Source organism: Cotesia typhae, unplaced genomic scaffold (assembly GCF_013202065.1).
Source record: "Cotesia typhae breed Kobodo isofemale line unplaced genomic scaffold, CoteBio_Ctyphae contig_26, whole genome shotgun sequence".
Classification (NCBI taxonomy): domain Eukaryota; kingdom Metazoa; phylum Arthropoda; class Insecta; order Hymenoptera; family Braconidae; genus Cotesia; species Cotesia typhae.
This window is the reverse complement of record NW_027423732.1, coordinates 1,390,212-1,405,547: the sequence shown is the minus strand read 5'-3', so window position 1 is coordinate 1,405,547 and position 15,336 is coordinate 1,390,212. Positions and strand designations below refer to the sequence as shown.

At 32.5% G+C, this 15,336-nt stretch overlaps 2 protein-coding genes across 5 annotated transcripts; both read right to left on the bottom strand.

The window, feature by feature from the left end:
• Positions 1-141: 141 nt before the first annotated feature.
• On the bottom strand, positions 142-14,942 carry Coq3 (ubiquinone biosynthesis protein COQ3, mitochondrial). Of its 4 annotated transcripts, none has more exons than XM_074240023.1 (5): positions 14,790-14,942; positions 7,580-7,759; positions 6,607-7,099; positions 6,307-6,539; positions 142-396 (listed from the first exon to the last, which is right to left on the bottom strand). In XM_074240023.1, exons 2-5 carry the CDS (start codon positions 7,633-7,635, stop codon positions 291-293), a joined length of 888 nt encoding a protein of 295 aa, XP_074096124.1. In that variant the 5' UTR covers positions 7,636-7,759; positions 14,790-14,942; the 3' UTR covers positions 142-290. The 4 variants fall into 4 exon arrangements, with proteins under 4 accessions (XP_074096124.1, XP_074096122.1, XP_074096125.1 ...); XM_074240021.1 differs by lacking the exon at positions 14,790-14,942 and adding an exon at positions 8,016-8,122; XM_074240024.1 differs by lacking the exon at positions 14,790-14,942 and adding an exon at positions 8,016-8,122 and having other exon boundaries at positions 6,359-6,539.
• On the bottom strand, positions 12,309-14,289 carry LOC141525505 (uncharacterized). Its single transcript, XM_074240020.1, has 2 exons — positions 12,534-14,289; positions 12,309-12,430 (listed from the first exon to the last, which is right to left on the bottom strand). The coding sequence occupies exons 1-2, from the start codon at positions 13,963-13,965 to the stop codon at positions 12,411-12,413; spliced, it is 1,452 nt and encodes a 483-aa protein (XP_074096121.1). The 5' UTR covers positions 13,966-14,289; the 3' UTR covers positions 12,309-12,410.
• Positions 14,943-15,336: the final 394 nt, after the last annotated feature.

Sequence of the window (15,336 nt, the reverse complement as noted above, 5' to 3'; positions counted from 1 at the left end):
TTTAATTTTATTAAAAAAAAAAAAAAAAAAAAAAAAAAAGAAATTATTTTCCTTAAAAATTTCCTTAAACATGTAAAAATTTAATGAAATTCCTTTTTTTAAGTTTTTTAATTGAAACTAAAAAATTGTGAGGTTTCTGTTGATTTCAATTCAATTATTTTAACAATTGATTTTTCTTAATACTTTTCAATTAATTACTCAATTTTTGAATTAACAGTTTTTTTTATTAAATTTAGTATAAAAAAAACTGAAATAACAATTTTTCAATAATTAATAATTAAGCTTCTGATTTAACGGCATGTAAAGCGTAGAAAATATTTGTCGAAGATGTCCAACTCCATGTATTTGTTAGAGGATTGAAAAATACTCCATGTACTAACTGTGTAGAGCATCCATCTATTTAACAAAACAAATTATTTTAATTTTCACCTCATTAGCAATAAATAAAAAATTTTCGATTGTGTCATAAATTATTCAATTATAATAAAATTAAAATCGACTAATTCAATATCAAAATTTAGTTTAAAAAATTTGACGTTTTACAATTTGTAAGTGGAGTTGGCAACACTGGCCTGGATAGTAAAGACGCGTAAAAAATCAGTGTAAAGATAGTATTAAAGAAATAATAACAAAATATAGAGAGAAATAAGGGAAAATAATCAATACAGAGAGAAAAAATAGGTGATTGAAAAAAGAAAATAAAAGTGGAAGCAGAAAAAGCGGATTATAGGTAAAATGAACAAGGAAAAAGGTGAAAATGAAAGTAAGGTTAGGGAGCAAACAGTGGAAGACGGAATAGAGGAGTCCAGGAAGCCGACAAAAGAGGGCGACACAGGGAGTGATATAGACAGCGGGGAAGAGGACGAGGTGGAGAGCAATGCAGACAACGACAAAAGCGTAAAAGAAAAAAGAGAGGGAGGGGAAGACCACCATTGAAAAAAGAATTGGCGCGAGAAAACAAAACGGGAATGAGAAAAGGAGCACTGGAACAATACATAAAAGGATTCAAAACAAGTTTCACTCTAAACAGGACACCAGAAAAAAACAACAGCGACAATAGAAAAGATGATGAAGAAAAAAAAGAGAAAGAAGAGGAGAAGGAGAAGAAAAAAAGCAAAGACGAAGAGGAAAAAACACATAAAGAAAACGTAGAAGCACAAGCAAAAAAAAAGAGAATAGAAGAAAAGCGTGAGCTAGAAGAAAAGCAGGCACAAGATGAAAATAATGAGATAATGAAAGAGAAATGGTGGGAAGAAAAAATCGAAAGAATGGAACAGATGGTGAAAGGGAAAGCAGGGGGAATTATTTGAAAAAATTTTGAGAAAACTAAGCAAGGAAACAGAGTGCAAGTGCAAGTGCAAGGAAATAAGGAGTGAAGAGGAAATACAAACAAGAAGAGAGCTAGAAATATGCAGGGAAGGAATAGAAGAAAGAGAGAGGATAATAGAGGAAAAAAACGAGGAAATAGAAAAGTTAAAGAAATTAGTGAGATATGGAATAATGAGACAAGAAGAATTAACAAGGAGTTTAACAGACCAAAGAGAAAAAAGAAGAAGCAGAGAAAGTAAAGCAAGCGAAGATGGAGACAACGAAGAGAGAAATGAAGGTGCAGAAGAAGCACAAGAAGAACTGGAAAGGAGAGTGGAGGACTTAATTAAGGAAACAAGAAAGAGAGAAAAGGAGAAAAAAGAAGAATGGAAAAAAGAAGAAAGAGAGAAATTAGAAAAAGAAAAACCAAAGGGATTAAATGAAAAAGAGATGGAGGATGAAATGGAAAAAAGAAAAAGAGTAAGGGCGAACTTGCACATACAATACGGAGTGGAAAAATACAGAAAGTGGGAGGAAGTAATGATGCACCTAGAGGAAAGGTTAAAAATGAGAATAGAAAAGAAGAGGACAACACTAATAAAAAGAGGACAAATAAGAATAGAGTGCAACAGTGTAAGAGAAAAAAATAATATGGGAAAACAGAAAAATTATGAAGGGAACGGGAATATGGATAATGGACGAAAAAAACGAGAAGAGAAAGAGAAGTTGAGATATGGATAAGAAAAGTAGCAAGGTGGGAACAAAGCAATGGAAAGGAAGTGGAAATAAAAGAAAAGAGACTAAAAATTGGAGACATCTGGAGAAGCTGGAACGAGACAAAAGGAGAAATGATGGAATGATGGTACGACAGCGAAAAAAGAAGAGAGCAGAAGGAGAAAAAACAAACGGAGCACAGATAAGAAAAGAAAACAGAGGTGAAAGTGAAGTAGAAGAAACAATGAGTAGTGAAGTGAGGTATGAGCTGAAAAGCAAGCAAAAAAAGGGGGAAAAAGATAACAGAAAAAGAGAGAAAGGGAAGTGATACGAGAGAAGGGATAGAAAGGGAGAGTAAATGTAAAAAAAATAGAATCAAAGATAAAAAATATAAAAGAAAAACAGAAGATTTTAATATGGAAAAAGCATTAAAGAGAGGGAGTGAGAATGAAAAAGAATGTAAAGAGAATGAAAGAAAATGTAGAATGATGAGCTGGAACATTGCAGGTATGAAAGAGTATGAGGATGTGAGAGAACTTCTAAAGAAATATGAAATAGTGTACCTAATGGAAACATGGGTAGAAGAAAAAAATAAAGAGAAAGTAATAGAAAGGATGAACGACAAAATGAAGTGGTGGTGCAAAGTAGCAGAAAGAAGAGTAGGATGTAAGAGAGGAAGGGCAAGTGGAGGCCACTTAGTGGGAATAAAAAAAGAAATATGTAATGAATGGGAAGTAGAGGAATGGATGCATGGCTTTAAAATAACGAACAGAGAAGAGAGTGAGCTAATAATAGCAATATATAATAATGTAGGAATGAAAGAGATAGAGAATAAAATAAAAAAAATAATAAATGAAAATGAGACTGACTTTGAAAAGATCATAGCAATAGGGGATTTGAATGCAAGAATAGGAAAATACAATGCAGAAGGGACGAGTAAAAAAGAAGGGAGGAAATCGAAAGATAAAAAAATAAATGCAGAAGGGTGGAGACTAATAAAAATGTGCAATGAGTTAGGACTAAAGATATTAAATGGAGCAAAAGAAGGGGATAGATCAGGAGAAATCACGTTCATTGGAGGAAAAAATGAAAATAGCTGTTCAGTAATAGATTTGGGAATGGTATTAGATAGGGGAGAAGAAGATGGAGTAGAAAAATTTAAAGTAATAAAAAGAATAGAATCGGATCACCTGCCTAGATAGAAAGGAAAGAGGAAGAAATAAGAGAAAACGAAGATCTAAAAAGATAACGGAAGAAAGACTACGATGGAAAAAGAAAAAACGGAAGAATATATGGAGGGGACAAACGAGAAATGGAGAGAAAAAAAGAGAGCACAGAAGAAATAGAATGGAACGATATAAAAGAAGTAATAAAAGAGGTGGCAAAGATGACAAAAATGAATAAAAAGGTACGAAATGGAAAAAGGGGGGAACACAAAAGAAAGAATGGTTCAGTGATAGATGCAAAGAACTAAGAGAAGACGTTTGGAAAAATTGAAAGAACTGACGAAATATGGAAACAATAATGAAGAAAAGAAAAAGTATAATATGGCAAAAAAAAATACAAGGAAGAAATAAAGAAAGTGAAAGAAGAATGGTGGGAAGAGAAAAAAAAGGAGATAGATAATGCGACAGACATGAGTAAATGGTGGGAAATGATAAACAAGTTCAGAAGTAAAAAAAATAAAAAGTGCAAGGGAGAAAAAATAAGTGGAAAAAACTGGGTTAAACATTTCGCTAGCCTATTAAATAGTAAAGAAAAAAGGAGAAATACAGAAGAACAAGATGGAGAAAAGAGTGAAGAAAACAGTGAGGATGAAAGGCTAGACGAGGAATTTAGAAGACAAGAATTCAGAAACGCAGTCAGAAAGTTAGGGAGGAATAAAGCGCCGGGAGAAGATGGGATCACGGCAGAATTTATAAAGAATCTAACCAAGAGAAATGATGGAAGATGTCAGACATGTAATAAACAAGATGTGGATAGAGGGAAGACTACAAGAGGGATGGGAAATAGCAAGGATAATTCCAATATATAAAGCAGGAGACGAAGATATAGCGGGAAACTACAGAGGAATATCCCTGCTAGACATAGGATACAAGATACTGACAGCAATGATGGCGGAGAGGATAATGAGCTGGACAGACAGAGAAGGGAAGATAAAAGAGAGCCAGGCGGGATTTAGAAAGAGAAGAGGAACAAGAGACCACATATTCACACTAAATGCATTAATAAACAGAAAGATAAGAGACAAAGAAAAACTGTATGTATGCTTTATAGACTTGGAGAAGGCGTTTGACACAGTAGACAGGGACTTGCTGCTGAAGAAGTTATGGAGAATAGGGGTAAAGGGACGAATGTACAAGATGATAGAATTGATTTATAGTAAAACAATATAGTAATGAGGTAGTAATTAATGGAGCAAAATCAGAAGAATTTGGAGCGGATCAAGGGGTGAGACAAGGTTGCGCACTGAGTTCAGTGCTATTCAACATATTCATAGACGACATGGAAGACGAAATAGTGAGAAAAAGAATAGGAGGAACAGTAATAGGGAAGGAAAAAATATATATGATAAAATATGCGGATGATGGAGCAGCAATTGCAGATACACAGGAAGGATTAAGAGGAATGCTGAAAGAACTAGAAAAATATGCGGATAAAAATAAATTAAGGATAAATGCAAAAAAAAACAAAAGTGATGATTTTCAAAAACGGAGGAAGAAATGAAAAAGGGAAGTGGGAATACAAAGGAGAAAAGTTGGAAGTAGTGAAGAGCTTTAGATATCTAGGATATAATTTCACAGCCAAAAACAGCCATGAAATGCACCTAAATATAATGAAAAATAAAGCGAACAGGATGGCGAACGCGACATGGGGTGTAATAAGAAGAACAGAAAGAAACAATATGAAGGACAGGATGTACCTATATAATACACTGGTAAGGTCAGGATGCATGTACGGAGTAGAAATATGGGGATGTGGAGAGGTGAAAAAAATAGAAGTAGTACAAAACAAATTAAATAGGATGGCACTAGGAGTGTCAAAAAACACCCCAGGATGCATAGTAAGGAGGGAAACGGGAAGTGGGATAATAGAAGAAATAATAAGGGAAAGGATATGGAGATACATCATAGAAATCGCAGGAATGGAGGACACAAGATGGCCAAAAATATGCCTAAGGGAAGAGATGAGAGGAATAATAATTAAGAAACCGACAAAATGGGGAAAGAAAATAGAAGAAAACGCGAAGAGAATGAAATGCGAGAAAGTAATAGAAAAAATATATAACAGAGAAGATATAGAAGAGATAGAGAGTGATATAAAGACAGGAATAGAACTATTAAAGAAGCAATTGATAGAGAAAGAAGAGTCAAGGATAAGAGCATCGAAGTTTAGTGAAATATATACAGAACTAATGGAAGAAAGCGAAGAAGAAATATATTGGAAAAACAAGAAAATTAGAAGTGCAGATAAAGAATTATGGGCAAGAGTAAGGTGCGGAAACCTAGTAAAAGCTGGAAAAAAAAAAGGGAAAAGGATTGGAAGTGTAGAGAATGCAGAGAAAAGGAAGAGACATTGATGCATGTTTTAACATGTGAAAAAATAAGGAATAAACTCACTAAAGAAAGTAAGGAGGAAATAAAGAAATGGTGGGAGGAATCAGAGGATGAAGACAAAATAAAAAAGAAATAGTGGGGATAATGAAAGGGAGGATAAGAACGAGAACATGCAAGGTGATAAGGGAAATAGAAAATAATCTAAAGAAAAATGAAAGAGAAAGAGAGATAGGGAAAAAGGAAAAATAGACTTTAAAGAAAGAAAGAAATGAATAGAGTGAATGAGTATATAAAAAAAAAAAAAAAAAAAAAAAAAAAAAAAAATTATAGGCTAAAGGTATAGGTAAAAATAGAGAATTAACAATAAAATTCCACGTAAAATATAAAAATTATATACGAAAATAACAGATACCTTTATATGTATAGTAGAGTCAGGAGAAAAATATATATGTAAAACACCTTGTAAAACGCAATATTTATGTGATACAAGTAAAAATAAATCTATCTATCTACAATTTGTAAGTGTGAGAAATTTTTTCGTGTTAAAGGAAATTATTTTTCTTTTAAATTAAAGATAATTTTTCCTGCTACGGTATGAATTCAAAGTATAAAAATATTTAGTAAATATCCTTTTTTAATTTTTAATTTCTGGATTTTCACTTTCAGTGTTTCAATTAATATTATTTAATATTTTAATAAATAATTGTTAAAATAATTGAAGCCATACCCATTTATATCAATCTTAACACAGCTTAATTTTTTATCTACTAAATTCTTACGTTGATCCAATAGGCGTTGAGTATCTTCAGGTGAAATAAATTTACTCCACTCATGAGTTCCAATAGGAATTGCGCGTAAAATATATTCAGCACAAACAATCCCGCCTAGAAACGACGGAATAGTTTTATTCAATGTTGTGATAAAAATAGAACCTCCTGGTTTTAATGCTTTGGCGCAGTACTGTTGACAAAAAATAAAAATAATTTTATTCAACGTCTTTAAATCAATTGAAAAACTTGATACTCACTTTTACAAAAATGTCTTTATTAGAAACATGCTCGATAACTTCTGAAGCAACAACCGCATCATAAATTTCTGTTTTGTTATCCGCAACATGATCTTCAACGGAAGTGATCGAGTAACTCAAATTTTTGGACAAATTTGAATCTAAAGACGCGTGTTTTTTAGCGGTTTCAATCAACTGCTCCGAGCCATCGATTCCTGTAACATTAGCACCGATTCTTGCCAAGGCTTCGGAGAGAATTCCGGCACCACACCCAACATCCAGAATTCGTACTCCTTCTAGTGGGTAGCAAGGATGCTTTTCATTCAATCCAGTGTTTTTCAGCCCATCTCGGATAAATTGAACACGGATAGGGTTGTAAGCATGCAAAGCACGCATTGGCCCCATTGTGTTCCACCATAATTCTGATAACTTTCCATGATGTTCTATTTCATTGTCGTCAATCGATGATCGTTGCTTCGCTGCATCTTGGCCAATTTTTTTGGATTCTGTTGAACTGTAATTAATTTCTCGTAATTAAGCTGGCGATGGAAATTTCATAATTTTAAGTTTTTTTGCTGTAATTTACTAAATATTTTTATTTTAATTCCGTGCAATTTTTTAAGTTTTTACGAATTCATTAAATTTTATCAAAATATTTCTTATCGAATTTATTGAATTTTTTTTTTGCTGGTTAAAAAAAATATTTAGATATTAACATCTAATAATTCTAATCAAACATCAAATAATTTAACTATTAAAATGACAACTGGTAAAAATTAATTTTTAATATTTTTATTATACTTTCTTTCTTTAATTTTTAATTGCAACATTTAAAATTTTTAAATATTTCTGTATCTTTGACTTTCAAAATTTTTTTCTTAATATTTTATTACTTACTAATTTATTCGACAAATAAAACTAAAAAATTGTCAGATAACTAATTTCAATATCAAAAAAAAAAATCTTCAAAATTATAAAAAATTAAAAATAATACCTTAAGCGCAAAGGTATTCTGTAAATCAAAGAATGTTGTCTCATTAACAGTGACATGATTTTTAATAATAAATTTGGTGAATTATCCCAATAATGAAATTTTTAAATTCATTAACTTGTAATTTGTGTAAATAAACTTCTCATTACCATTCTTAACCTTTTGATCTTTACTGACAGTAATCTGTTAACAAATATAAAAACAAAATAATCAATTAATTAACAAGTAAAAAAAAAAAGAATTATAATACAGATAATTATTTACGCATGTATAGTAGCATCAAATCATCATAACATTATTGCTTTCAATTTTTAATATTTTCATAGGTTATAAAAAGTTATAGTTCCTTTATGATGATAGTTTTTGTGATTTAAAGAATTTTATGGCATGACATTAATTAGTTCTTGAATTATTGTCAAATTTGATAAATTTTGCATACCTTCTTTAGTTATAACTTGTAAATAACATAAACTTTTATTCAAAACTTGAAAAAATTACTCTCTCTCTCTCTTTTTAATTTGTGGCTCGGACCGCTAGGTTCATTTAGCCGTTGTGTATAGTATCTTTTAAGGATGGGGCTTGTGGCAGATGGATTTCACTTCGTTTTTACTTCTTGGTGGAACCGCTAGGTTCGTTTGAATATTGTGTGTTTTGTTAATTAGAGATGGAGCTATATGTTGACTTTGGACTTGCGGATAAAGTTGTATAGTAGGTAGACATGGCTAGTAGCGGGGTTTTTGAGAATAAGATGTAAGTCAATGGGAGGTTTGAAATTCAGTTTTTCTAGCGCTTTGAGTAGGACTGGGCGGTGTACACTGTATAAAGGACAGTTCCAGAAGAAATGGTCTAGATCTTGAGATGTATGTCCACAATCACAAACAGGAGTTTCAGCTAGATTTTTCCTGTAGGCACTGGCGTTGAGATTATAGTGGTTTAACCGCATTCGGCAAAAGGTTGTGATTGCTGGCCTGATGATGTCTACTTTTCTGAACCATGGTTTACTAAAGTTTTCATAGTAGTGTTGAAAGTATTGTTTACCTTTAAATCTGCTGTTTAGTCTTAGGAGTTTATCCACAGATGATTTAATTATATCAGAAGAGTGCGTGTAAAGGTCGGTGTACGGAATTTTTGTTTTTAAGGAAACGTTATTTAGCATTGTAGCTTCTCTGGCCAGAAGGTCGGCTTCTTCGTTGCCTTGAATTCCTATGTGGCTTGGTATCCAGGTTAATTTGATGACTAGGTTTTGTTGTTGGGCTTGGTGTAGTTTGTTTAAAATCGAGGGAATTAAATAGTTTTTGGAGTTAGCTGGGTCCGAACCAATTAGGGTTTGTAGAGCACTAAGGGAGTCTGTGAAAATAACTGAAGATTGGATTTGATGGTTTGTGATTATGTCTATCGTTTTACTTATGGCAAGGCATTCGGCGGTGTAGATTGAAGAGAATTTATTGATGGCGTATGATAGGTTTAAGTTTAGCTGGGGACAATGGATGCCTATACCCACATGTTGATCTTTTGTGGTTTTTGAGCCATCGGTGAAGAACAGGGTATCCGCTCTGTAATGCTTGTTGACAAATTCGTTGAATTTCTTTGGGACTGATTTATTAGCTATTGTTTTAAAGTTTGTACCTGATGTGATGTCGATTTTTGGTGTGTATAGTCTGATTGTATAAGGGTATTGGTATGCTGTTGGAAGAAGGTGAGTGTGAATTATTGATTCAAAGTTTTTTAGTTTTTTAAAGGTTTTCAAGAGGGGAAATTGGCTTTGTATATTCGGACTTCTTTTTTTCTTGCTTATTATGTCAGATAGTTTGTCCAGTTCTTGAGTAATGATTGAGTTTACTAATGAGAAAGCTTTTAGTAAGTATCTATTGGTAAGTTCATCGAAACGTAGTTTGATTGGGGTAAGGCCAGTTTCAGCAGTTAAAGAATTAATTGGAGTAGAGATTCTAGCTCCAATGGCGAAACGCATACCTGCATTTTGGATTTTGTTAAGTTTATCTATTTGTGTGTGGTTTGATGTATTGAAAATGTGACATCCATATTCTAATTGACTCCTGATTAAGGACTTGTAGATGTTTAGCAGTAGCATCGGGTCGGCACCCCACCAGGTACCTCTAAGAGCTTTGATGATGTCCAAAAGTTTCTTAGTACGAGTGATGATGTGTTTAAAGTGTGGTTTAAAACTGAGTTTATTATCCAGTTTGATACCTAATAGAGTAACTGTAGTTGATGGGTGTATTTTCACGTTGTTTATTTTAATGTACAGATTGTTGTTAGAGTTTGTATTTATATTTTTGCTGGTGAATATAATTACTTGAGTCTTGGTAGGTGATAGATTTAAGTTTCTTATTTTGAGATATCTGTGTATTCTATCAACTGATGCTTGTAATGAGTTAAAAGCTGTATATAGGTTTTCGTCTTCACATTCAATTGTTAGATCATCTGCAAATTTCCTTAACGTGCAAGAGGGAAGAATTTCGTGGATAAGATCAGATATATAAAAGTTAAAGAGGAATGTGCTGCTTACTAGTCCTTGGCCAGTCCCAAAGTCCACGTCTACTGGTTCTGAGAGGGTTCCATTTGTTACGAAGTGTAGCTTCCTGGTTGCGAGTATAAAGTTGAAGAATTTTATATACTCAGGTTGTAGGTTAGTTTCTCTTAGTTTTTGATAAGGATTTCTGGTACCACGTGATCGAAGGCACCTTCTATGTCTAGGAGGGCTGTGACTAGGTATTTGTTTTTAATTCTTGTCTGGTAGATTTTGGTTGTTAGAATGGCTAAGTTATCCCAACAGCTTCTTGTTTTTCGAAAGCCGTATTGTTCGTTTGGAATGATGTTCAAGTTTTCCGCCCACCAATTTACTCTGTTCATTATCATTTTTTCGTAGATTTTTAGAATACAAGAAGCAAGAGATATTGGACGGTATTTACCTAGGTTGTTTTTCGGAAGTAGGTAAACCAGAATTTTGCTCCATGATGGTGGATAGTTCCCTGATGTGAAGAAAATATTAAAGCATTTAACTAGAGTTTCAATAATTAATTTTGGTATTTTTTTTAATATTTCATAAGAAATTTGGTCGAGACCTGGGCTAGAGTTGTTTTTAGAGTTTTTGATTATTCTTGTGAGCTCTTCTAGCTCAAATGGTTCATTCATGAAGTGTAGGCTATGGTTTATGTTGTCAGCTGTGTCATTTTCTTGTTCTGAATCTAAGTAATTTAATGATGATATATAATCAATAGTTTCTTGAGATAACGAGGATATAGAGCTATTTTGACAAAACAAATTTATGTATTCTTTCCTGTATATTTCGTCCTGGGTGTTTTGGGTAGGAAGCAGTGTTGGTGTATTCAGATTTTTATTTTTGAAAGCTTTGATTCTATTCCAAATTACCTGTGGTGGTGTTTGTCTATTGAATGATTCGCAGAATGATTTCCATCCTGCTTTTTTTTCCCCTTTTAGTACTCTTTTTGTGTGAGCTTCTTGTTGCTTCATTTTTAAAAAGTCTTGATATGATCCTGTTAATTTGAATGTTTTATATGCTTCTTTTCTTTGGGAAATAGCATCAGCACATTTTTGTGTCCACCATGGAGCTGGAGTGTGCTTTCTAGGTTTAGTTTTTGTTGGTTTGTTGTTATTTTGCTGTTGATTGTTTGATTGACCTTTTGGTAGGTTTTGGAATTCGATAGCCTGCGTGATTGTGCTAATTAGTTTATCATACGTTGCTATGGCGTCAGGGAGATTCGAGGAGATCTCTTCTGATTTGTTTTCTAAGTGGTCTTGAAAGTCATCCCAATTTATATTTTTGAGGTTTGATCTGTGTTTGAAAGTGTTGTGGAGATCAGGGTTTACGTTTATAGATAATAGTATTGGATAGTGATCACTACCCATGGCATCTTCGGCTACTTTCCAAGAGCAGAGCGTGGCTATATTATCAGATACTAAAGTGAGATCTATTGCAGATTTGTTTTCATCAAAGTTAACATTCCTCGTTGGAGAGCCATCATTTAGGATGATTAGGTCATTCTCGAAGGAGAAATCTACGACATTTGATCCGCTTAAGCAGTCATTGTTGCAGCCCCATGCTAAATGGTGTGAGTTGAAGTCCCCACCTAGTATGATTGGGTTGTTGTTTGCATTGGTGGAATCTATGATATTACTTAAATGGGTTTTCAGAAGAGTAAAAGTTGGGTGCTTATAGATATTTACTATACAAAGTTGACCGTGAGTGGTATTAATTTTGATAGCAAGAGTGTCAAGTTTGTTGTCAATGCAATATAGATTATCAATTGTTGAAAATTTTATATGTTTACTGATGCATATAGCAATACCACCGCCTTTTTCTAGAGTTAATCTGTCTTTTCTTATGAAGTTTTTTAAAGTAAATTGGTTTTGTGGTTTTAGCCATGTTTCTGAAAGGAATAATAAGTCATAATTATGCATGATATTTTCAAGATCCCCTTTTTTATTTAATACACTGTGGCAGTTCCATTGAAAGATTTTTAAGCTTGATATTAAGTTGTGAGCCATTATTCTTGCGAGAGATTTAAGTTTGATTGTGATCTTGTGATTTCGTTAAATTCTTCAATTGGTCGATTTTCTCCAGGGGATAGAGCTGTGTTTAGTAGATTACAGGATTGTTGAATGGTGGTAATTTGTTCTTTTACTCCAATTTCTTCCAATTGTGGTGCGAGATTGTCACTAATTATTGTTAGTACGTTGGTGATTTGGTTTAGTAGATTTACAATTAAATTTTGGCTGATTAGCTCTGGTTGTTGGCCTGGGTTTTTTTGAACGGGAGTCTGATTAGGTATTGTTGCAACTAGTTGGGTTGAAGTTATAGGTGTTGGTGTGGAACTAGAATTTGAGATTGATTTGGGAGAATTAGTGTGCGAGTACAAATTATCTTGAGAATGATTGGTGAGAGTAGAGTTAGTGTATATTTTTGTGTGAAACTTACTGTTTCTTTCTTGTTGGAATTGTTGGTTATTCCTGTACTGGTCACTGTTTGTTTGAGCTGTAAGCTTCTGTGGTTTTTGATGGCGAAGTGCAGCCGTAAATGATCTATTGGTTGTTTGAAAATATCTAGTTTGGTCTCCTAGATGTGTAGACGGGTTTTGAATGGGTAAAGTTGGACTCTGGATGTGAGGAAAATCTGCAAGATTATAAGTGCTGGGAGCGATTGGTGTTTGGTTAAGGCTCTTGATTGCGTCCTTGGCTTCTGAGTAGCTAATATTATTAATTGCTGCATAGTTGTGAATGTCCTTGAGATGAGCAAGAATTGGACAGCTAGAACTTAGAGATACATGATCTCCTTTACAATTTATGCATTTTGGAGGTGATTCGATAAGTGGACAGTTAGTTGGATCAGGATGATTTTCACGTGAGTTACCACAATGATTACAGTTGGGTGAATCTTTACATTCTTTGGCTGAATGGTTGAAACGTAGGCAGTTTGTACATCTTTTGACTGGAGAGGTGTATATGTAGACTTTATGTATAGCATTGAAAATACTTACTTTGTTTGGACGAATTTGTCCTGCAAAGGTTATTTTGACGGATTTAGAAGGAACATATTTCTTTTCCTGATTCTCTAGTACAGCTCTTTGACATCTAGTTAAGGAGATGATTTCGACTATTGAGTTTATTCCTTCTTTTAGGTCTTCCATTGTAAAATCTAGGGGAATATCTTTAATTATTCCGTGGCATACCATTCTGTGAGTTGGAATATAGGCAATGAGACCTCTGTTTTTGAAGTCTGGATGATTTTTTAAGTTGTTTGCTACGTTTTTCGTGTGAAGAGTGATGGCGACTTTTTTACCAGCTTGTCGAGTGGTTTTAAGGTTTTTTATTTCATTATTTCTTTTGAGAATTTCTGTGATAGTTTTACATAGAGATAGGTAGTGAGTAGGAGCTCGTATTGTGCTGTCTGGATCTTGTTCAATTATTAATTCATACGGTCCTTTGTTATCTTCCAAGTAGATGTTGTCTGTTGGAAAAGTAGCTTGAGCTTGAGCTAGAGGTGGTGAGAGGCTTTTCTTTTTTGGGTTATGGTTGTCTTCAGTATTTTCTCTTTGTCTTTTGTAGTTAATTTCGTTGTTAGTATTTGTGTGGAGAGATGGTTGTGTTTGAATCTCAATTGTATTGCCTATATCCATAGACTCATCATAAATGAAGTTGTAATACGTAGTTTGGTCGTTTCCGTTTGTATTCATCGTGTCTAAAAGATTTTGGACCGCTTGTTCACTTTCGATTGCTTTTTCTTGTTCATAATTTTCAGTTGACAGTTTGTTGTTCATGTTGATATTAGGATTAGAGTTAGAATTTATGTTTTGAGTATCTGTGCGCAGCTGTGAGATAGATGAGGAGAGGTTAGTTTTATTTCCGGGCATGGGGCTGAAGCCTCAGCCTTAAAAAGTATTTAAAAACACTAATTTTTATTTAAGTATACTGATTCGGCCTGGTTTGTAATAGGAATATTTTACTGTTGACCTAATGCGGTCAATCTGTGTTGTTTTATCAATTAATTAATGAGATTAATTATAGAAAAGTAGTCAGCAATGTGCTGAGATGTGCTCGCTTTGAGTGGTTAGGCTCGAATCTTGAAAAAATTACGTTTGTAATCGCAATAGAAAAACTTTGATTTTGCGCATGCGCGGAAATTTGCCGCGAAAAATTAATAATTAAAAAAATAGAAATTTAATGATTTCGGACCAATTTAATTTTATTTAATAATATCTCTGTTTATAAAAAAACCGAAACTTTTTTTTCTTAATAAATTTTAGAAAAGTCGGTTTAAAAATCTACAATTTTTAATAATAGAATTCAAAATAATTTACTATAAATTACCAATAAAAATTTAATTTACGGTAATTACATCAATTTAAACCTAAAAATCAATTGAATTGTTTTTTAAACTTAAACAATTTAATATTTTTAAAAAATGTATTCAATTTCAATACAATTATTACTAGGTCACAACCCCTGACATATTGCTTCCAGAATAATCAATATCAGAATCGATTCGCAACAATTACAAATCATAATAATAATCAGATGAAAGATTTTACATAAAATAATAATAACAGTAACAATTGATAACTGTTACTAAGACACTCGGTCATTAACTTTCGGTGATTACAAAGTTCAAGAAACGTTACAACAAGCAATTAATTAATTTTTAGCTGAGTAATAAAATACAGATGATTTTACTTACCTGAAACAATAATGTGCTTTTATATGAATAACTTTTCCTTTTATATATTTTAAATTATATAATTTACCAAGTTTTTACCTTATTTGAACCTTTAAAACACCAAAAAAAAATTTTTTTATAGGATTACAAGTATTTTGCAGTCAATAATTTGATTATGCAACCTTAAACTTCGTATAAGAAATGAACAAGTGTGGACTTAGATTAAGTAACATTAACTCTTTTATATAAAAAGATAAGCTTTAAGTTTTTGTTATCATTAAATGGCACTAATTGATATTCATTGACATTTATTATACATATCTTATTGTTATCTTTATAATATTCGATTAATTTATGTTAATCTTAATAATGTATATGGTCATGTGATCTTTTATCTTTAACTATTATGTTAAAATTTTTCAATCATTTAAAAAAATGAACATTTTTCTTGAATTATCGATTTTACTTAAAAAAAAATACGATCGTTCGAAAACAATTCAATTATAAAAATGTCAAGTAAAGATAATATAAATGTATAGTTTTGGAATTTATAAATTGAATTTACTTA

Excerpts from the sequence above, each read along its gene's own strand:
- LOC141525505 (XM_074240020.1), bottom strand. The coding sequence starts at position 13,965 with ATGCCCGGAAATAAAACTAACCTCTCCTCATCTATCTCACAGCTGCGC. Across the intron at positions 12,431-12,533 it reads ATTCCAACAAGAAAGAAACA|TTCCACACCAACACCTATAA; the intron begins GTAAGTTTCACA and ends CTCAAATTCTAG.
- Coq3 (XM_074240023.1), bottom strand. The coding sequence starts at position 7,635 with ATGTCACTGTTAATGAGACAACATTCTTTGATTTACAGAATACCTTTG. Across the intron at positions 7,100-7,579 it reads AGAATACCTTTGCGCTTAAG|TTCAACAGAATCCAAAAAAA; the intron begins GTATTATTTTTA and ends AATTAATTACAG. Across the intron at positions 397-6,306 it reads GTTAAGATTGATATAAATGG|ATGGATGCTCTACACAGTTA; the intron begins GTATGGCTTCAA and ends TTTGTTAAATAG.